Genomic DNA, 24,167 nt, shown 5'->3' with positions numbered 1-24,167 from the left:
TTCTTTTTCTCCTTCGCGCAGCTCCCATAACGTAGGGATCCTGGTCGTTCGTAATTTTCAACGTCCGACGTTCTCCTGCAACCATGTTTTCTGCGCGTATCATTTTTTTTATAGCGCTTAATAAACATGACACTTCTTTCAACTTCAAGCGCGCTCGCCCAAAGTAGTTACGAAACTCGTGCTACGAAAACTTCGAGCTCCCGCCTCGTTCTCATTTGTCACATATTACAAGTGTAAGAAACGGGTTCCAATTATAAAGAAAAATATTATATAACTTGGGAGGACGACAGAAAATGAACGTGCACCGACTCATGTTATGCTCGCGGGTTCTATTTGTCGCACACTTTGCTTATCTACCAAGGTTGAAGCTGTGCTGTAGCAAATTGTTCTGCGTATTCCAAACTGAAGGCTAGAACGAATACCGTCACCTGCTCCATCGCATGAGGACTAAATTTGCATCAGTAAACGCGATCCCAACAAGACGCGGCACACAACACACACACACACACACACAGACACACACACACACACACACACACACACACACACACACACACACACACACACACACACACACACACACACACACACACACACACACACTAATTAACTAAATAAATTGCGATATGCGTGAACAACAAAGTTAGAATTTGCTAATCCGACAGCGATAATGAGCGCACTCTCACTAGGCTCTATTTATGGTTAATCCAAACTATTACTGATGTTGCTTCTTGTTTGTGAAAACGGCGTGATAATATAGCGGATTTTCCTCTCGAACGATCCTCCGCCAGGCTCTGGAGGTTTTTGTTTACAATAGAAGCTACTTTCGCAAAATATATTGAGGTGTCCATTAATTATTCATGGCGCCGTGAGCCGCTGAGTATTTCTCTCGCAAGTGCATGCGTCACCCTAATTATACCATACCTTTGGAAGCAAACTCAGCTGCTTTAATTTCTCGAACCATCAAAATACTGCCCAATATAATGATCGATTTTGAGTTGCGTGTACACGGGGAAATTTTCGCGCGGTATCTGTATTTGTTTTGTTTGCTTCTTTTCTTTATATATTTTGCATGTTCCACAGTGCGTGCAGCAAGCTTGTTGTTGTGACTGATTCCTTGATGAGGAGCGTTAATCAAGAGCTACGTGGTTTATAATTATGCGCACACGTGGTGCAATCAACATGGCCTCCAACTTCACTGTGGGGAAAAAAAGAAAACACGGCAGAAAAAAGGAAACAAACAAAATAGGAACTGCGGAAATCGCGCGGGTGAAGGAGCTTTTCCCGAGATGCACACTTCGTAAGTGCCCTTTATGGGTCGTCTTTCAAGCAGCGAACCGAGGACACGGAGGGAGGCATTTACATTAGTTATGCAGATGAGCCTTGAAGCTCAATCTGAGTGCGCCTTTAAATGATTGATGAGGGCGTACCGAAATGTGTTTTCTATCAGACAAGCGCCGCGAAAGGAAAAAAAAAACACAAATAAAGACTACGCCTTGCGCCAGTGCTGCGGCTTCCTGTACAATATTGTCACGCTGAGCGAGTATAGCGCATTTCCTTGTACACTTTGTGGGTTGTGTTCCCAAAATGTCAAAACGAAAACACGGATGCCCTGCCAGCTACGGAGTAATTATCGTCAAATGAGTATTTTACGTGTGAATATGCGCACGAAGAAGCGCCCGCTGCAACTCCTGTTCAGCACGATTTTAGCATACGTGATTTCAGGGCTTATCAAAGAAAAAATGTCGTTTTCGACTAGGCGCGGATGGGGAAACACTGCACAGCTTCCGGATATGTCGTAAAGGAGCGATGGGAGGGTAGAGGCATAACTTAGTGGGTATCTTATCCTTATGTACCCAACAGCTCCGGCCTGTGGCCTTCATCAGGACTTGCGAGCCCTGATGGAGGTCGAAACGCTTCGGTAAAAGTAAAGATGACGTGTTTCTCCTTATATATATATATATATATATATATATATATATATATATATATATATATATATGTCAAATCACAGACTTTCTCATTAGTGGCGTACTATTGTTACCATAATCTCGTGGAGGGACAAGAATAGTGATCGCAGCTTCTAACGTCGTCAAATGACCTAGTACAATATGAGATCACACGAACAACAACTTACTCCGTAACAACACGAACGATACTAATGGCTCCAAATGAGATAATGCGTGAGCGCCAAATGAACGCGCTGCAATCATCGCGTATAGCGCTGTAACAATACTCCAAATCGTCGCTGCGAAACGATGCACTACAGGTCGCCACAATATCGCGACCCCGCCCACCCAGTTCTGCGCCGATCAGCAACCAGTAAGTAAAAGGAGCAGAGTAAAAAGAAAAGGAGGACAAAAGAGAAAGAAGAAGCGGGAAGAGAAATTGGCCACGTGCACCCAAGTGTCGAACATTGGCCGCATGCCTAAAAACCTCGCCCCCATCTCGTTCGAGCGAAAGGCTCCCCCCCGCCCCTTCGCTTTCTCTTTTCCCCTCATTTCTTGGTACGAAGCGACGACCACTTTCCCGCAGCGATGGCTAGAAAAAGACCGCGCTGGGGCGATGTTGAATGAGGTATTCGGGACACGCGCCCGGGGGCCACTTAGGCCGAGTAACGCTGAGGCAGCAGGCCGGTCACAGTGAGCCGCGGCTTCCATAGGAACGTTGCACCAGATCAGCAGAAAGACAAGTTCGCACCAGCACCGCAGCCTTGAAGCCCGTACCTCGCGCAGGCTAAAACAAAAAGCTGTTTTGGTATTCGGGAGGAGACGGCTAACCGCTAGCTTACGTTACGTACAAAGCAGCTCCGAACCCGAACCCCCCGTCCTAAATATGGGGCGTCCTCTCCGTGTCAGAGCATATATATGAAATAGAACGCCCTATACGCGGAGAAGAATGCTGCGCGGTGAACTACACCGCGTTAACACGCGCCATCGTGCTGACTGTAGCGTTGTATGGAAGCCGATTGTTGTAAGGACGTAGTTATTGCATTGGCACGGACACAGCGCTCTGAATTCGGGGAAAAGAAATCGGGAAGCTCAGATTGTGCACAGAGTAACACAATGCAATCACGTCCCCTGTTTGCTATCGTCTTATCCACGATCATCATTGGGCCGGGGGAGGCTGTTCTCACAAACAGTTCTTGTAATCGACACTGAGCACTGACGTCATCGCCAAGCGAAAGCATGAAATGCTTTAGAACATAGAATCAGTGTTCTGGGAACATTCCCCAACATGAGCGTGAACTACAGCGGGTTGACTAACATTACGCGCAAACAGCGACTCATGAAGAGTGTATAGGTAATGCCTGAAGCTTCTATATAGACTCCTTACTTCGCACAATGCTGCAACTTTCGGTACTCATATCGGTACGACGTCCTGTCGACCACATGCTCGTAAAAGCCATCTAAGGCTCTAGCTTCCAAGAACAACATATTTCTCGCGACACCTTGCTTGGGCGAAGCCCATGAAAAACGGGGCATATCGCAGTATTTTTCTTACGCTGTCAGATTTATCGGAACCTCCATCAAATGTTGCAGAAGTCGATCAAGTCCCTATTTTGTACGAATTTATAGGTAGGTCTGTACGCATATGTACATGCACGAACAAGATATAACAACGCGGGTCCAGCTCGGAAGACAAGAAAAAAAAAAATACATACATGGCGCTGACTTCCAACAACGTTGTTGTAAATGAATGTCGTGTATCTCGCTTTGCGGTGTGCTCATTTTTCCATGAGTTACGGAACTGCTCCAGCTCCTAACCATAGGCGTGCGCACAGGGGGGTCAGGGGGGGGGGGGTGCCCGCCCCCCCTAGTCACCCATGAGGGGGGGGGGGGCGCTAAATCTGCCGCATACATTGACTTAGTAAGGGGAGGGGGAGGCGCTGCGATGAACTTCGCCCTCCTGATGGGGAACCCTGCGCACGCCTATGCACCTAACTTTGTAAAGATGACGATCACATTGTGAGCCACTGCACTGTCGGAATATTTTGTCATAGCCAATACTACAATTTTATTTGTTTTTCTTTTGCCACCTGTGGACTTTTGCTCATCCCTTGGCAGGACCATTAGTTTCAATAGTACTGCTTCTATTTAATTTACCCCGAAACTTGATGGATTTCATCGGCTTTACTTTATATCGTAGGCTACATATCGGCCACACGTACAGGACACTGTTTTCTATATGACACATTGAATAAAAAAGCAGCGGTCGCAATGAAACACTATTAAATAATTAACAGCGAAACTGTTAAGCAAATCATCCCTTGTCCGGCGAAACACAAGAACTACCACCATCGTAAACGGGTATGTGCCACAGAAATTGGGTAAATCCCACTATTCGCCATTGGTCCACTAAAAATGAAGAAGGCAACAGTTAGCCCAGCAAACGGTTGCGAAGCGACGGCGGCGAGCCGAAGACCCCAAGTACGTACAACGAGAGAATACTAGGGAACGGGAAAGGCAACGGCGACTGCCAGAATAACCCACGTGATGGAAGGGCTACGTCAACGACGACGTGCCCGCAGATCTATGAGAGATGCAAACGCTAGGTTTCAGCGCGAGGTTGTGCCTCTGCTGTTTGGACATCCGTGTCACGTCTGTGACTGTCTGCGGTTTAACTCGAAGCTCTCTGTGCTGGGAAACAACGTATAAACAACCTAGCATCACCTAGCTAAAGCCTATAGCAACAACCTAGAAGGAACCTAGAAACAACCTGCACCTCGCAAAGGCCTATAAAAAACCTAGAAGCAACCAGATCGGACTTCATAATCGTCCAGTTTCGCTGTTTCAAGCCTTGCGTGACTTAATGTAAGCTTCGCCAGGTTTTTTACAACTTATTCTCTCAAGAATGTATTTCTCTTTTCTTTTTTTCAATTTTGTTCGCACCGTTGATTGCCGCTGCTTAATACTATGACGTATATATATATATATATATATATATATATATATATATATATATATATATATATATATATATATATATATATATATATATGCGCTAATAACACGAGGTCCCTTTGAGAGTTTTACTTCGGGAATTTTTGATGCTGCATATAAAACGTATAAGCCCACGTACGTTCACACCGATAAAAACAATCGACTAGAACTTCACTTGAACTTGTTCAGATAATAACGAAGCCCAACACGTCCAACAGTATAAGCGCATCCCCGGTGCGCTGTTACGACACTCAGAGAATGGAGAAAGCGAGAGCAACCGGTGCCGAGGGTGTCCCACGTGTGAATACCGTAGCCCGGCAAAAGACGGACGGTGGCTGCACGAACCACCTTCAGCCGGGAGCTATCTGAGCAAACAGGTTATCGACCGACCGGCTGCAAGCAGCCTCTGCTGCTTCACGTCGCTTCTTGGTCTCCTGAGCGTGGTTTCCTCGCCGCTCACAGTCACACCTACCTCCCACTACAACCCCCCTCCCCCGTTTCATCCTTACCACACCCTTCTTCTTCTTCTTATTCGTCCCTTATGCACCTACCAGCAGCAGGATCCGCGAAGTCCTCTCACCAGCCACTCCTGGGACACGCAGGCCCGTTTCTCTCGGCTTCTCTACTACCTCAGCTTTGTAGTCTTTATTTTCACGTCTCCGCAAGAAAAAAAAAAAAAAAACAAGACGAAACAAATGACGTCATTTCTGTGTGGCGTCTCTTGCTGAGACTTCCCCTCCACTCTTCTTTTATCTCTTATGCTTCCCGTTATTTCTTCCTCTCGGAAGCCAAAGTGCCTGCGGTGCTGACGGCGGCTGCTCATGTTGGTGCGGTGTTTTATGCTCGGCTGTGCCTACTACAAGTATACCCCACCTTACCTGGTCCCGACGGCAACGACAGGGCCCCGTCCTTTGTGTGTCGCGCCGCGCTGCCTTCCTTAGCGCGCGATGAGACCGCGTTATTGATAACGCGTGTCTGGCGGAGGCGGCTCCTCCCCGACGTGCCTGCCTTCCGAGCTGGTTTCCTGGCGTTTCCGCCACACGACGAAAGGCGAACATGTATATATATATATATAAAGGAGCTTTACCTCATTCTTCGTGCTGCGCTTGCGGTAAAATCGCGGCACCCGCGGGCCTCTTCTGTCGAGGCAATGTTCCTTGAAGTATCGCCTATCTTAGCCGCGTTTACCTTCGAATTCGTACAATTTCGCATCAGTTTTCAGTTTCTTTTCTTTTTCTCCCTCATTTTACGGAGCAAGGAAAAATTGCCGTGTTGCTTCTCCTGTATTCCCGAGAACGGCGACAAACCCTAATCAGGCTTAGAGAAGCTCCTCTCTCTCTCTTTAATTTTTTTCATCCTTTTTTCCGTAATAGACAGCCTGTCTGGTTATTGCTGTGTTTGCCGACGGAAGCAACGAAACTTTCGATGAGGCAGAACAGCGATAAGACACGTTACACCACCGTATCTCGGCCTGTCTCAAAACCTTGAGTACCTAAAAAAAAAAAAGAAAGGTACGGAGCGTGACAGGTACAAGTGTCAAACCGTTTCCAGATACCGCATTTTAGCGCGCCGGAGAAGCGCAAAACGTTAAAAGAATCAGAGAGACTGTGCGCGCGAGAAACGATGATTCCGGAGCCGACGGTATCCGCCATCGCACAGAGTTTCTTTGTTTGGAATTCCACGTATTTCTTGATTTAACTTGTTTCTGCCTTGTCGCGTCAAAGTTGCCTCGCCAAATAAATAGAGAAACATGCTTGAACGCTTGATAACATTTTGATGCGGCTACAGGTTCTCCCAGTCTTCAAACGTCGAAACTCGAACGTTGTAGCCTCTCCGCTTGCTACTTTCGCATATTTCCAGCAAAATGCATCGTCGTCATAATTTTTTAACGTACTAGTGTGGAGAGAACCACCGCACAGGTTCTTTCCTTGTTTTTTTTTTTTTTTTAATTTCAAGGAAACAGAAACGATACTTTGCAATCGTTGTTGTCGAAATTTTGTTGGCAATACTAACTCCAAGATAGAGGGTTGCATAGACGGTCATGTTTGGAAAAGCTGATAATGGGGTTTGGTTTGTCGTGTGTGTGTGTGTGTGTGTTTAAGGGTGCATTACAACGCATAAATCAGTTTTCTTTTTTCCGTACGCACAATCATTCTTTGCGAGTAAAATGACTTTCAAGGACGCGCATTTTAAAAGGTCGCTACAAGTAGCATGCATGCATACAGACGCTGTCTGTGGACGAGAATTAAGCTGTAGCAATTGTGTAGCTCGTTGCCGATGGAAAATGCTAGTGTACTTGATTAGAAGATGGTTTGTTAATTGGTCATTCACTGGCACTATGCATAATATTCGTCGATCGAACTTCACAAACATTTCATCGATAAGCACGCCTTTATAGCACATACTACTCGATATTAGCCGCAATAGAGAGCCGGTGCATAGTGCTAGTGCTCATAGTGCATAGTGCGGTGCTTAGTGCTCAGTGCTAGGTGTCCGATAACTGCGTGAAGGATCGTCTGTATACATTGCAGCAAGCCTCGATATATGCGTCATTGCATGGCTAAGTAACCTGTAGAATTGCACTCGCCAAAGCTGGCTTCTCAATAATGACAGAAAGCATATGAAGAAGCCTACCTCACTCATTTGTTTCAATCGATTCGTCCGTTTTACAAATGACTGCCTGTATACTTCAAATATTATGCGCATGAGGAGTTCGCAACGCTATCCCTCACCAACGTTGTTACTAACTATTACACTTAAAGGCGCAGCACTGAAGTATGTGTAGAACTTTTGAAGTCCGTCAAATCGAATCTGGGCGGCTATATTACATAAGCCTCTAAGGACACCGGTTCTCCCTGTCTTTTCTACTACGTTGTCAGCGATGTCACAGAGACGTCTATACTGCTTATCTTCTCCCGCAGCGCCGCCATCGACGTTCCACTTCAACTACACCAAGTCGAGCTCGGAGCGCGCCACTCTATTCTGCGAGGTAGACGGCGCGTTCCCGATGCCGCACCTGAAGATGTACCGACTCCTGCCGGACACGGATGACGACAAGGCGGAGCTGGTCAACGTGCAGCTGACCACGGAGCGCAGGGACGGCCTGTACCGTGCGGCCATGACCAGCGAGGTGCTGGACGCTAGCCTGCCGCAGGACGAAGAGACCGTGTTCCTGTGCAGCTACACGTTCAAGGAGATCAAGTACCACCGCTTCCAGAGGCTCGTGTACGTCCCCGGTGAGTAAAAAAGCACTCCGTTGCTTTCGTATTCACGCCGAAAGCATGACGTGGATGAAGGAGGTGGCGACTTGAAACGGCGGTGGTTACGGTTACGTGTTACTAGTAGGACGCGAGACCACTTTTAGAAGAGCCTTGAAGCAGGCCGTGAGCTTCGTCGGAGCGTAAAACAACGAGGTCGTTGTGACAGTACCTGAAGACAGCAGGGCTCAGCGAAAATTCACCACATTGAGCGTTTAAGTGTTCGTGCAACTATAGTCTTCTCTTCACTTCCCTTCTTTTTCTCTTTTCCCCGAATTTACCACCTTTACACAGAGCAGGGTAGCAAACTGAACATACGGTGGTAATGAGGACGTAGCGTTGCAAAAATTAAGCGCTTTCCTCTTCTTCTAGTGAACGCCGCACCGTGCCTTCCTCGTCTCTCTGTACGTCTACAAATGGATGCCAACGGTAACCCGCGGTGCCTGCGACAGTGTTTCTACTGACCTAAAAGTTACAGCGTGTCGATATCACAGAGAAATAATTGTGTTATGTCGAAAGCAATGTGCAGTAAATACAACAACCCCAGGTGTACTGCAAATTCATGAAATTCATGAATTGACGTTGCAATGAAAGTCACCGACAGAGAGAGAGACAAGCCGCTGAATTTCTATATAATAAAGGTTGAAAGGTACGCGTCGCGCTCAAGTCTCAAGGAAATAATTACGCTGCAAAAAGGAATTCAGGAACGACAAACAAGTGTTATCGTTAATCGTCACTTCGGTTGAAAAAAGAAGATGCGGAGACCACTACGTATTCTACTGCAAGCCAACGTTTCCACGGGCCGTTCAGTGCATCTTCTATTCGCATGCAGATGCTTTAGCGGGTGGCCAAGCCACCGTATCGTACCTGCGCTAGTGTGCACTATGTCATGCACCTGTAATTTTGCAGACGTTCATAGCCTTGTGAGTGCAAGATGCCAGTAACGCTTAACGCAAGAGCATGCGTTCGTTCCGTACATCGCCGTCCGAGTTAGGCAATGCTCTCGAGGATAGTTTGGCTACCAAAGCTGAACAAAGGATTCCCGGTTCCACCAGCTTACGTACAAAATGAGTGACACGCGGCGGGCCTTTCATGCCTGTGAGCAAAGCAAAAATGTTTCTCTGCATGTTCCCGTCTGTGAGAAGCTATAGGCACAAAGCCCGCCGCGTCATCGCGAACGTCAATCATGAAACAGCAGCGACTGTCGCTCGGAGATTGTATGCGCTGGTGTGCGTCTGTACAATACACAGCCGAAAGTTATGTTTTCTATTGTCGGTTATTATTTCTTCAATCACTGTCCTCAGTGTACCAGGGGCCCACGTGGGAAATAATCCCGAAATAAGGGCCACGACCGTGGCGCAATCGGGTCCACTGCGGCGCCCAACTCCAAGCGTGAGGAGGATGGAGAGCTGGAAAACTGGGCTTTCGTAGTCCGCGCTCTGGCGCAGTAATAAAGGCTCGGACCGTCCCAAGAGACATCACTTGTCCAAAGAGCAACGTACGGACGGCAAGTTGAAAGGACGCAACGGCTACCGCATAAGCCAAGTGCAGCCGGCGTCAGATGTGTACGGACCGCGTGATTCAGAGAAAACGTTTAATTTTCCGAGCAGTTCGTGACCTCATCCGTAAAACTGTCTGCAGAAACTGCATAACGCTGCTCTTCGCATGTATTAGCGCTACAGAAAGAAAATTCTGATGGCACACTACATAAATGAACTGTGGAGATCACATGCCATGGTTCACATAATTTTCACGCAACTGTACGTCGTGAAGCGTCAACGCGTGTAACACATATGCCTTGAAAGCTTCGTACAGTTTGAATCAATCAATCAATCAATCAATCAATCAATCAATCAATCAATCAATCAATCAATCAATCAATCAATCAATCAATCAATCAATCAATCAATCAATCAATCAATCAATCAATCAATCAATCAATGTTAATGCAGTTTTGGAGGGCGCGAACAAACAAAATCATTCATCTCGCCTTGCAAGGTGCCCCCTTACATTCAACCAGCAATGGAAACATATAGCATGAAAATCCAACTACAGTTAATGTAACCAAAAGAAAGCCGCTACGAGAATACTATAAATGCTGATATGTACTGAAGTACATCATCTGCATACCATATTAGCCCATCTAGTTCAAATATATACTAAGTAAACACAACAGGCGTGTATAAATACAAAATATAAATGTTGAAACAAAAGCGCTGCAGCCACCACGTTACGTTTTATTTTTGATAAAGCATCCATCTTTCTGTTTAAGCTGCATTGAAACATGCTCGACTGATCTGACAGGCCTACTTAGTCATGAATACTCAGAACCAAATATTTCCGCAAAAGCTGCTTCCCGCCCATCTGGCAGATGTAGTGTGGTTGTTGTGGTTCGGCTAGCGAATGTATTTTGTTTTTCTCTTCAACCGCTTACTCTTCTTGTGCCTTGCATAAATTTCCATGCGCCTTAAAACATTACAAGACGGTTCCCACTAATGCTCAATCAGCCATGTAAAACTGTAAACTCGAACTGCGTAATTTTTGTTCGAAAATCAAGAAGGAAGTGCGCAGATTTCATAAGCAGCTACGCTGATTCCGAAGTCAATTGGACATGCTTTTTTTTTTTTTTTGCCAGACTTGTACCAAAATCCTGTTACCGTAGTCTGAATTCAACCGATGGGAAAAATAAAGAAGTACGGAGTGCAAGGATAAAGCTGTGTGTATAACCTGAGCAAAGCAAATAGTCATACGTCAGAATAAATAGCTCTACGCACTGCTAACTTCTGACCTTTGAGTAATTGTCGCTCGCTAACACAGTGAGCCCTGCGCGATTGAAACGTCAGTGACTGATGCTGCCTACCGGCGGCCTGTAAATGTGCCACTGTCCCTTGAACTGGTTTTCCAAACGGTCGCTGACGCTAACAAATCGCTATGCGGGCACCACTCTTTACAGCAACACGGCACAACAAACATTGCGCATGTAAGCATTATAGTGGAATCGCGAAAGGAAGCGATACTGAAGAGTTTTTCAGTGTTCCGAATCGAACTAAAAAAATAAAAGACGGAAAGAAACGGCAAAGATAAAAGGTCATGCGCGCTAGTTGAGAGCAAACAAAGAGCCCACTGTTGCTCTTCTCTCGGTTCGCTTCGAAAGATTTAGTCAGCCGATGGGATGCGTTCAGCGTAAGCATTCACACACCGTTTAGAAAAAGAGGCTTCCCGCTACGGCTGCTTTCCCGCTGCAACGGTCGCCGTGTTGTGAAGCCGACTTCCTCCCCTTCTGTGAGTGCGCCTTTGTGTCGCCTTGACACACGCACTGCCCAGGGATTTTGCCGCTTCCGACTCGCTTGTCTGCCGAGCAGAACATACTGTCACAAACAGATCGACTCTCGCATTGGACGCGACGACGCTGTCTGTGGGGGAGGCGACGAAGAATGGGCTCGCAGGCAGCGGGGCCTGGGATGGGACCGCTCCCGTCCCGATCTCTTCTGGGGCCACCACGAGGGAAGCCAGCAAACAAACGACTGGCACGCTGACGCTTCCTCCCTTTAACCTTTCGCACTTGTATCCGGTACTACCGTATATTTCGGCCTACAACTGCTGTTTGTGTCGGCCTGTTCAGTGGAAAAGCGAGTAAAGAGAGAGACGAGGCCTGAAGTTGAGTAGCCTGTTTTAAGGCCTTCACTTGTGTTTTTCCTGTCCAAATCGGCAATGACGTTTGTCAGCGTAATTGCCTGTAGCTTACTTTTGTCTGTCTATTCTACAGAAAAAAAGGGCTGATGCAGGAAACGGCGAGCAAACACAAGAGGCTCGCAGAAGTACGTTTCTCTTTAAAGTGTCAAAAAAAAGATATTTATTTTCTGCATAAGTTTCTGTTTATAATTTTCGGACTGAATAATTCATATATAAACTGCACATACAATTCTTTTGCTTTGTTGCTTGCTTCTAGCATTGCAACTGCCCAACTGAATGTTTATGTGCTGATTTTAAATAACGTGCGCTTCGTGCAGAGGCCCAATGTAAGAGCAATGAAATGAAAGCCGGCGCCAGCTTTACCGTTTATTTGTGAGCAATAACGACGCGTGAACGCTTGGCACGTATGTAAAAAGTGACGCATCCTCGTTAAAATGGTCCCAGCTTTCGAGAGACCTTCATAGTTTATAAAAAATATAAACATAAAGACGCGTTCCTGAAAAGGAACGCGTTCATTTCGACATTCACGGCCCACTGATCATGATGAAAACAGACAAGAATATTACGTCAAAGGCCAAAACGCTGCTCATCTCGCGTGATATCGTTGCAATGGATGCAAACAACAGCACTGAAAAGAGACCGCAGAAGACAAGTTATACCAAGCATTTCGCGAGCTCCTAATTCTTTTGGTGAAATTTAGAGTTAAGAAGCTTCCCAGAGGCGGACATTTGTGGTTCCCTTTCTGTAAACTCGTACGCTAGCGTACGACTTTTGTGACAATCCTACCAATAACGTGGTTGCGCGCCTGCAACGCACTAGCAACGACACTACTTCACGACACACATCGCTGATGTTTCGCGTAGCGCTACTTTTCATTGTCATGCCTCATTCTTTTAAACTTGGACGCCTAAGTATCCAGAGAGAGAAGCGAAGTTTTCATTGCATCAATGTCTGAGACAAGAAATGATAAAGTTAGTATTGCTTCATGCAGGCACGTAGCCAGGATTTTTTTTTCGGGGGGGGCTCAAGGCCAAATTGTTCTAAAGAAAGTCTTTCCATGGCAAAAATAAAACAAAAGTTGCCCGGGAATGTAGAAGGCCGGACAAACTTCGGGGGGGGCCCGGGCCCCCCGGGCCCCCCCCCCCTTGCCTACGTGCCTGGCTTCATGTGCGTTTTCGTGTACTGAAACTGTTCAGAAAACGTGAGCGATAGCTACGGCGAACCGGCTCTGTTCTACATTATAGCGTCTTATCGGTACGAAACTATCTCAGTCCATGGTAAAGTTTCATTATGTACAACGCCAACACATATCGATTTATTTTTTTTTCTTTCCCTAAAAGGCACCAACGTACACGTCATTCATCTCCAAAAGTACGACGGTCGCGATAAAAAAGTCAATTCAGAAACTATTCTAAACAAGTTTTGTTGAAACATTTATTTTTTATTCCTCGTGCGCTTTACTCCATTATTCAGTTGGAGTTAGGTCGTTAAGCAACAGCGGTCATTTAGGTATTGTGAGGAGTCAAACTGTGCATATACATTTCGCTAACTGTTACGCAAGATTCGTCCCCTCTCTGTTGAAATTTTCTATATCACTGCTTTTATGTGCATCTTCTTCGCTCTCTCATAGCTGTCTTTGCATTGTCCTGTTACTTCTATATTATCAGCTCTCTTTCTCTGCTTCTTTTTCTTCTTTGTAACATCGCTGTGTGTTTCAGGGGCACATTTCATGATGCACCAGCTACTCCATGCAATGCACGTTCCCTACCGAAGTGCTAACCTATATGAGGAACCTTCGCTTAGCCATGCGCTCTGGGAGGAAATGCATTCCTATCATCAGGAAGGTAATATCTTACGGTGTAAAAGACTAAAGTTGCATCTACAAACACATAGGATAATACAACACGACAATATTAATGTTTTAGTTTGATATGATGGGGAAGAAGAAATCGAATGAGAGGGGAAAAACAGAGTTAACACATAAAGAAGAACGACGCCATATAAAATATAAGATCAATGGATTAAAAAAAAAAGGGTGTAACACGTTCAAAACTGTTCTATCCAAAGTAGAAAGAAACAGGTAAAAGAGCGACGAAAGCCGATTTTCGCGGATAATTTTGCCACTGCACCCATGGAGTGGTAGGAAGAGTGAGTGCACGCACAGCTACGAATATCCTGCCAATTTCGTTTCACGCCAATATCACGCCTCAACAGAGTATGCATGTAACCATTTACAAGGTATCGTCCTACTCAGATAAAATGCAAGCGTTGTCTTAGACGTGTCACAGAGGCATCATACAGAGAGACACAAAGACAGAGTGGGGGGGGGGGGGGCATACTGGGAAGGAAAATGACCAGATACGTTTCATTTCGCTTGTTACCCTGCAAACCCTGCCTTGCAGTGGATCAGAATGGGTTTAGGAGGAAGATGAGAGAGAAAGAATCGTAATAGGGGCTACTTTGGGCACTCGCCAAGTCCAGTAGGTCGCATAGAACGAGCTAGACGGTGCAGAAGATGAGAAAATGTGGGGAGAATAATCAAATTAGTGTTCCCGCTTGCCACCCTGTACTTGTCTCTTTTACCGATGCGCTAGAGAATATTCTTTGCTGCACAAACGGTACGACAACATCTAGCATTAGCAGCTCATTTGCTTTCGACCTCACTCGGTCTTCTGGCACAGCAGGTGGAATGCCAACACAACGGAAGCGACGAAAATTTGCACAGGTTTGGAATTCAGAGACCTTTGAAAAGGAGCGTTTTTGGCGCCCCTTATAGAAAAGGCACGGACCGTTGTCACATGGAGTACCGTGCTTCGCTGGTGACCCTCGTCACTTATAGGCGCGAAAATGCGGTACAGCACCACGTGGCACGAGGCAGCTTCGCAGCACGAAGGGTTCGAGGTGCATTCTGCAAAGAGTATGGGTGAGGACGCACTCCCGACTCGGAGCTGATGGAAACACTCCCCCCACCCCTGGCGCCTTTCCACCCGGGAGCCCTGGCAATCAACTTACCAAATGCTGAGGCCCCCCGGCTTCCCGCTACTTCGGCTCAACAGATCTGTGTTTGTTGGCCTGTTTGTATGCTCATCTGCGTATCCGCCAACGCCCTTCTCTGCGCGATCGCGTTTTACTTTTATTCTTTTTCGATCGGTGGAATGATGCTTCTCTGTCGTCCTTCTTTCGTTTTTCTTCCGTTTCTTTGGTCTCGCGCCGGTACACGCCTCCTTCGAGTTCGTCCTTTTTTCTCCCCTTTGAGAGGCGCAGTAGCACTTTACTCACACGACACCCGCTATTTCAGTATCTTTTTTAAAGACATAAAAGCATAAACGAACATTTGTTTTCTCTCTAAACATGTAAATAAAGATAAGGAGAGATGCACTTTGTGCCTGCCGTAACAGTGACTGATTGTGCGTTTGCGCGCGAATTGAACAAACAACAATGAATGCCGTAAACAGTCGGTTGGATCACTGCAAACAAAGAAGCGTACACTTCCACTGATAACGTATACGACGCGCAGATAGGTAGTTACAGATACAGATTACGCGTAAAACAAATAGATAGATACAGAACATTCACAGTAAGTATGGTTGGTTTAACAAAGGTAAGAAAAAGTACTTGCATTAAAGAACAATAAAGAACACTGGACAGACAGGTCGTTCAAGGAGAAACTGAATCATGTAATAATTTCTGACCATCACTAAAGTATGTCCTAAAGTAAACATTGAATTAGCACATAGAGCACACTATCCATACACTGCACAGAGTAAATAATAAATCTTGTTGAGATTCTTGAAGCGCGTTACCTTTAACGTTATCTATAGTGAACATACTATGACGACTGAATTTATCTTTTTTATTTCTTAATTTGTTGTTGTTGTTCGTACATGTTCTGATCTTGTACAATGTAAACAGCAGAACCCGTTAATTAATAAACAGTCTTCGTTGACCTGTTCGATTACGGAAGTACGCATAGGCGGTGAAATTGCAGGTATTTAAGGAACAACCTGGTACTCTGCCATTCGTACAAATGACACTCGCACTAAACGTTGATTATGTCTATATTCACGGACTTATTAACTATATTATAGTTAATCTCTCGATGAATGAGGACTCGTCTTGTCATCCCTCGGAAACTTGGTGACCTCAGAACTTTCACCGCGATCAAATCTCGTTCACCAACCAGAACGCTTACCTCAGCTTGACTATTAACCTTACTGTATACGTCTTGTTTGCGGAACGACCGCCAATATACGCTTCTCGGTCGTCCCCACCTGGCCCCGTAAATTAAATACCAACAGTCTGCCGCAACTTCTCACGACAGTCATATACAGAGTGCACACGCACACACTTGGCAGAGCCATGCTGCCAAGCCAAAGCGCCCTCCGCCCACCTCAACCCGCGGTCAAGCGAACAGAGCAATCCGAGCCTATAGGGTCGCGAAGCCTAGCCTCTTCCCTCACCGGCGAAGAAGTTCCACGAGGTCGGTCAATTCATTCCGCGTCGTCCGCAGCACAGCGCTAAGGGTCGACTCTTCCCGGGCCTCTTTAGCCTCCTCGCCTTCTCCTCGCTTACCGTGTCTTCCTTGGGCCGAAAGCACGGCTCCGAGAAGCCCGCCGCTCAGACTCGCTTTCATACCCACCCCCGCACTTTTCCCAAACCTCTCTAACCCAGCGACGATCATCTGCAGGGCCACGCAGCACCGTGGCTCGGCGGCAGCAGAGGAAGCCATTCATGAGCGGATTTCTTACTGCGGGACAGACAGAGACTCATTTGGGGGCCATCGGGTTCTGCGCGGGAGCTGACCAGGCAGGCCGCTTCGCTGGGATCGTTCTGCGGAATGCCGTTTTAATTACGTCTTCCAGCCGCAATCCCCAATCCCCCCCCCCCCTCCCTACGCTGACCCGCCTTCGCGTCCTCGCGTCTCTCCGGCGTCGTTCTTGGCTGCGCGATGCTCGCTCGGTAGCGAAGCGTTCCGGCGGACCCTATTCCGAGTGCAGCCGCATGCCTTCCCTGTTTCTGTATATATGACCCGCGCATGCAGTGCGTAGAGCGCGATGCGCCCTACCCTCCTGTTCGGTTGCTTACGTTCTCCAGCGGTGGGGGTGATTTCGAAAGAGAGATTTGGTCTTGCGTCGTCACGGCTGCTTTAGTTCCAGTTGCGAAGGCGCGTTTTCTGGCCCTGTAACGTTGGAGTAGTTGCCCCCTGCATGAATACCACTTGCCCCCAAATGCAATACACGCAGGAAAGACCTTGGCTGTCGCCCCCGGCGTCTTTATGGCTTCTCATTTATCCATCGCCGACGAAACTAATTTATTTCTGACGAACCGAACTCATTCTTCGCTTACTGAAATACAAAAAAGACGCGAACCATCAAGGAACACCCTTCTCGGTTCTGTCTTGAATTCTTTCTTTATGGTACGCGTCTCTTTTATATTTCAGTAAGCATGTGCCAACTAGGCCAACAACAAGTTTCATTCGTCGCCACATTGTGTATATTACTGTAACGTGTTAATTTGCACACTGTCGTTCCAAAAAAAGAAACATAAGCTGGGACGATGTTCTAAACACATAGGTAAGCACTTTCGATACATATTCATAAATACAATCATGTCGTTTCGCACTACCGTGCGGCACGTGAAAGAGAGGTTCATTATGCAATCTTCGCCAGACGGACGCTCTGCTCTGACTAAAACCAAATATCACAGTTTTACACTAGACAACGTTCATTCCAATCTGCATTTATGCTGTGACCTCACAAGACATGCTCTAACTATATAGCACATCAGTAGGATACAAATGCATATATTTCTCTTGGATCAGGGCAACGGCTGCTCCTTAGAATTCAGTTTTTTTCTTTTAAGCGGAAAGTAACCGTCTGCAAACGTTGATAACACGCATCACGATGTAAAAGTAAAAGGAAGGCAACGACCGCCAGCGTAGATTGATTCTGTCTTATAAAATGGCGAAGACCACCCAGAACGCACTTCACCACCACAAACGCCTTCTTCCTTCCAACTTTGCGTTCCTATTCGACCGGAAATCCTGGTGTGGTCTCGTCATAAAGCAATCGATACAAGCAAGGCTCGATAATTTCTTTACGGACCACGCCATTGCCATATTTCTCGACCGTACTGAAGACACGCCTCGCCCCGTGTCTAACAAAAAAAGAAAAAAAAGAGAAAAGAAAAACGTGGAACGTTACGCTCGCAGTTTCGCCCGGATCGGCCGTTTTTAGCTTCAAACGCTGCGTGTATATACTTCACGCTTCGCGGGGCATGCATCTTACTGCACGCGCTCGCACACATGCGTTTCGCATAGGCGCCCTCTCGCCACATAGAGACAAGCACCGTTTACGCGCTCCCCGAGCGTAACCAACCCCGGAACAAACTTGTACGCCCGCCCCATTAACGGCACTCACGCAAAAGCAAGACCGTTTCCGGAGGCTGCGCTCACCTCCCACTCCATGCGCTTTTGCCCCCAACTCCGTCGTGTTCACGATGAACTCTGACCGGAAACCCGCGCCCCGTGTCTCGGTGGTGTCGCGGTTACAGTGATGGCATGTGCTACGTTACTGCCGTAGTCTGCTCGTAGACGGTGAAAGGGAGTGACGCACATGTGGCCCCGCTGGCGTTGCCCGTTATAGAAACGAACTTCTTCCCACGTCCTGCATCGTGGATACAAACTGAGCTATAGCTCCGCGTGGTCTGGCTGCGACGTATGGAGACATCCGGGGAACACCTTGAGACAGCGGGTGTACGCGGCAAGTATATCGTGAAGGCTCGGCTTTCGGAACGCCCGTCGTTAGTAGAGCCAAGCGGCAGCTCATAAACGACCGCAGCGTCGTCCCAAAGGCGTGATTCTCTTAAAGGTAGTTCATATAGCTGTTCATTCTAAAAAGACAGGGCGTGCAAACACGGACACACGGCGTTTGTGGTGTCCTGACTTCTTTCTTGTGTCCGTGTTTGCACGCCCTGTGTTTTTAGAATGAATACTTACCAACTAGCTCAGCTCTCTGTTATTCTAAGCTTCATTTCTAGTACTCTGAGCCCTTTTCCGTGTTCCCCTACTTATCTGAACAATCCTGCCTCTTCGGCTTCTTTGTTTGCTATTTGCTTGGTCCGTGCTAGAACTTTTTCATGGTTTTCTAAGAATAGAGTTTGCCCAGTGGAAGTTCAACTTTTGTGCGGCTTTCTGCAAGCATCTACCGGACATGCCAGGAGGATATGCGCCATATTGACCGCGGAATCATGGCGTCAAGTGAGATAAACTCGGCGTTTGTGGTGTCCTGACTTCTTTCTTGTGTCCGTGTTTGCACGCCATGTTTTTTTAGAGTCAATACTTACCAACTAGCTCAGCTCTCTGTTATTCTAAGCTTCATATAGCTGCTTTATGAAGAAGTGAGCATCACCGGCACGGCGTGGCATTCACTGCAACGTCATCCATTTCTCGTCGTTATCTCTGACCATTAAAGGAGTGTCTTGGCGCACAGCTTTCGCCAGCCTGTTATATTGGAAAATTGAATGTTTGTAATGACATCGAACCGTGACATCTATGCAAGCTTACCGCTACTGACCCGCTAAAGTGTCTACTTATATGTTACTAAAACTAAAGGAATAATTTATTTACTGTTTATTTGCCACACGTCACAATATATCAACAGAATTAAACATAGGCATATAGTCCTGCTTCAGGCGGGTATATATAAGGAAAGCGACTCATTGAATGTGCTGTCGATAAGTCATCGTTCATGGTCGCTTGTGAATCGCTTTTCAAGCTCGCGCTTTCAGGCTGTCTTTGTCCCTAGAAACGCCCGAAGGTGGGGCGCACTCGTACAAATGCAGGAGCTGAGCACTTCGTTTCAGACGCTGGTCTTCATACGGTTGATCCCGAGTACACGTGACGGCTAGCGTAAGGGCGTGTTGGTAAGAAGTGTATAGCTGCAGTTTTGAAGATTATGCGGCTTTCACAATCGGTAGCAAATTTTCATGAGTAAGACGTGGGATTGTTGTGGGCGCTGCATGGGCCTCTCCAGCGCGGGGGTAAGCTCGAGCTGAATAAATAAACAGAACTGAATTGGAGGGGTGGGACGGCGGAGAGAATTAAGGATAAACGAGGAAAGGAAATTACATAGGTTTCTCTAAACAAATGAACGTTAGCAGGCACCTGGGCTGACTCTAGTAGTTGCTTCAAATAGGCAGCTACATTTTAATTCTAAATGGACAAGTCCATCCGACAAGAAGAAGAAGAAGTGTTGACAAGGACCGACGTTTCTGTGTTACTTTAAAACGCACCAAACCTGACCGCCACACCAGTCTGCGATTGCACAAAAAACAGAAGTCCATAACAACAATAACATAAAATATGGGGCAGACCAAAGCACGAGACGTTCGCTCTGCGTAGTATAGCTGTCAGGAAATATTTGTTCAGCTAAAAGATCGCGGACACGAGGCACTGCCGCGCCAAGTGTCACCGCGATAATTTCCAACGCTCCAGCAGCACGTTAACCGCGCTTGCGGCTGCGTCGCTTTCCCAGCGAATGCCATCCAGTGTGCCCGTTCTCTAAGTAGCTGCCGTCAGATAGCGCGCTCCCTAGAAGAATGGCGCCGTTATTCGCAATGGCGAGCCGTTCGTAACGCCGTAATTGCTTCGATGGAAGTTTCTTTCCCCGCTTGCCCATCGACGTCGTTCCATATAGCTGCAACGCTTTTCTCGCGATTCGCGCAAAGGCGCGAGAAATCTCTCTTCCACTCGCTCGCAGTATCTCGCTTTCTTGTTTGCGGTCTCGCCATCATCGCAAGCGTCCTCCAGACTGTATGCCGCCGTCTCTACGCGGAGTATAGTGCTGATCTCTCGCACCAACCTGGTCATCCAGAGCGCGGAAGTCTACGGCGATTAAAAGGGATTTGCGATGCGAAACGGCCGTCGTTATAAGGGCGCCACATCAACGCGTCCAAGCGGAGAAAGGTCTCGAGTTCTCTTGACCCCTCCCCGCCTTACTGCCATGCTAGTTGCGCTCTTCCTTTCAGCCATTTCCAGGTCTTTTTCGCGCGCCGTCCGTCCTCATTTTTAGCAAATCGCTACGCCCGCTGCGGAGTGATGGTATTTGAACAAACTCTGCGTGGGCTATGGATGGCGTAACGTTGAGAAATTTTACAGGTTCCACATGCCAGATGTATTATAACTCATTTTTAAGTGTCTCTACGTCTTCGAATACTGATCGCATATTTCGGCGCGGAGAACCTGTTATCGACGAAAAAGATTGGACTGAGAATTTATCGGCTAGATGGAGGAAACGGCGCAAGGCGGTGACGCCGGTTTAGCAGGCAGCATATTCTTGTTACCGAGCGACCTAGGGCTGTCGGTGTGCGAGTGTGGTGGTTTCTTGTGCAAACCGCTTATCTTGGTATTTATTACAGTAGATCGCGGGTTTAATAATTTAATTACAAGCCGCAACAGCCACATGCTGATGCCAGAACACGTGCGGTGCGTTAGGTGGACGATAATGAATCACATAGTACAAATTCATCCGGAGTACGGCATCTCACATAGCCCAGTGTATGCCAATTTCGTTAATCTATTTTCATTGCGATAGCAATTACATGGACACTCTCGGCGGATTGTCGCCGTCGCCATCATGTCCCGGATATGTATATGGATGTATACATACATAAAAGCCACGAATAAAAATAATTCACAAGAAAAATTTTTTGAAACGCGTGACCGGGGATTCGAACCTGCGTAACCTCGCTCTGCAGCGCGCTGCCTTAGACAATTACGCCATGCGCCATTCTTTCTCCGGGATACTAACGGCAGAATACAAACACACGAGGTCTTGGGTGAAACGCGCGGGACGCCACACTTATGCGAGACGCGGGACATGCTGCATCGTTGCCCGCACTGCGTTCGCGTCGTATCGCTGGCGACCCAGGCTAGTTTTCCATTTTGGGGTTGTAGCGCCGCGCCACTTGTGGCCAGTCGGCCGGGAAAATGAAAAGCGTCCCGTGGCTCGTGGTGGCGCGAGCTAGTGGGAGCGCTTTGACTCTTGTAGGCTTATACACCACAGGAGGGAAGAAACGAGACGGCTGAATCAGAATCACAGTATATATCTTACACAGTGACCAGAATCTTGAGGCTAAAATTACAGCGTAAACGAACAAGACACCCACGAAGAAAAGAAACGTACGACACAAGCGCTAACAACTACTTTATTCTTTCATACGCCAATGCATATATAAGCCGAAGGGAAACTTACCGCACATGCGCACACAACAATAGCTCTAAACCAAAACGTGTAACAAGGGTGATACTGTAATACAGTCGCGAAGACATAAAATTAAATTCAGATGGGTGCAGGGACAAAAGAGAAAAGAAGGACAAAGAAGTGCGTTTGCGCTATAGCCTCAGGAATATCTACAAACTAGACCCAAATGGAGCTTTATTTTAGTGACCAGAATCGAATTTATCTTAGTGACCAGTACACGGGCCGTGGCTTCACGTGCCACTGTCGATTTCTTGGGTCCCCAATTCTAAATCTCTCTAGTGTTTCGCCGGAGTTTGGATGTGCGCCTGCGACTTTTGCTTTGACATACAGGGCGTGGTCGCCCGTGCTCGCGCGCTTATCTCTTGAGGGGGAGTTTTGGATGTCTTGTGCTCTCACCGCAAAGTTCCGCACCGAAGGTCACCTTGCTCGCTGAAGCGGCCGCGTTTGCGCAAGGAGTGAACTGCTAGCTAGAAGAGCCAAACTAGGGGCTAGATGAAGTAACAACTGGGATGGTTCGCGCTCTTCCTGTGTATGCCTGTGCGTACTTTCCGTACGTCCGTCTTTGTGTTTGAGGAGCGCGCAGCAAGGTTTCCAGCTACTTGCCGTTCTTCCTGTGACATTCCAATTTCTTGCTATCGCATTCATTGCGTCGCCCTTGAGGCGAAACTGTGATCTATTTAGTCGAACGCCCCCCCCCCCCCCCTCTTCTTTTATGAACCTGCTATAAGGTAGAAGGTAGTATAAACAGACAAGATGCAATCCGTGCCCAACGTGGATGCCAGAATTGAACGTATTTTAATCACAAAGGGATTATAATCTGAAGTTTGTGAGTCTATTCACATGTGCTAAGTCCACGTATCTGTCGCATTCGGCAGAAAGCGTTGGCGTATTTATACATGTGAATATACAAGACGAGAGTAAACGCTTGTATCATCGTTGTACAAGAACGAAACTTATTTCCCAGCCATGTTCTGTAAGTTAATAGGAAGTTTGTACAATCCCCGACATATCAGATGCTCCGTAGCTTATGTATGGTTCTTCGCCGAAACCGCGGAACAAGCAGAGTGTTTGTGAGCGGAGAGCTGTGTGCGTGGAGAAGAAAGAACTTAACTTCAAAGTAGTATATGCTTCACATCCCAAGCCCCGTTAGATCGATCAATAGGAAAAATACTTCGACCTACGTCTTCTCCTTCTCAGCAACGTCAAATTTTAAAATTCCTTTTCATATTCCTCGAGATCATTAACCTCATTGATAAACTGTAATGTAACTTGCATCACAACCATTCCGTTTCAGCATGTACATACCACGATCATAATATCATCTTTTTTCCCCCCTTCTCCTTTCCTTCCCTCCTCCTCCTTTCTGTCCTCAATCCCCTCCCCTATACAGAGTAGCATGCAGGTGCCTTTATATTCGCCGGCAGAATTCTCTGTTTTTCATTAAATATCTTTCTCTCTCTCTCTCTTAAAAGCTGGGTTTATATCTCTTTCGTACGCCCTTCGGTTGCCGTTCGCAATATTTCCGATTTCTAGCTCATAACACCATTCAGCCGAAGGCTTGAAAACACTGATTATGTTGCAAGAAAGAGATAATGGTAAAAATAGTGTGACTCGTATCTTCTCGCTTTAGTTTCACTTACAGGACGACGCTTGCCGTCTTGTACGGGTCAAATTAGATGTGCGGGGACGCCAAGTTGCATAAAACACCGCGCAAATACGTCGGAAAGGTGTCAGACATTACCGGTTTTATGTACAGGCGCGTATTTTCCAAGCAATCCGCGGTGTTTCACACTTTTCGCTGTGTGCGGAAAGGCACGGTACAAGAGGCGAAAATTAGAGTTATCACTCATGTCGCTGCTTAGTTGTTACATTTGTCGTTGATCTCAGGTTCGCATTCGGTGCTGCTGGCTCCATTCATCCATACGCGTGCGCAGTCCGCCTCTACACCCCCCCCCCCTAAACGTCGTCTTTGCACAGCCTTCTTATCGTAAGGACCTCAGTGAGATGGGTAT

General features: G+C 47.0%; 1 protein-coding gene across 1 annotated transcript in view; it reads left to right on the top strand.

Moving 5' to 3' along the window:
* Window positions 1–24,167, top strand: part of LOC119393694 (uncharacterized) — a 297,394-nt gene that overhangs the window by 165,174 nt on the left and 108,053 nt on the right. The window contains exon 3 of the mRNA XM_037660820.2: window positions 7,865–8,179. Within this exon, the coding sequence (XP_037516748.1) occupies window positions 7,865–8,179 (315 nt within the window). The remainder of the gene's footprint in view (window positions 1–7,864; window positions 8,180–24,167) is intronic.

This window comes from Rhipicephalus sanguineus, chromosome 5 (genome assembly GCF_013339695.2).
Source record: "Rhipicephalus sanguineus isolate Rsan-2018 chromosome 5, BIME_Rsan_1.4, whole genome shotgun sequence".
Lineage (NCBI taxonomy): Eukaryota > Metazoa > Arthropoda > Arachnida > Ixodida > Ixodidae > Rhipicephalus > Rhipicephalus sanguineus.
The sequence above is the reverse complement of the archived record's forward strand: the minus strand, read 5'-3'. Positions and strand labels throughout refer to the sequence as shown.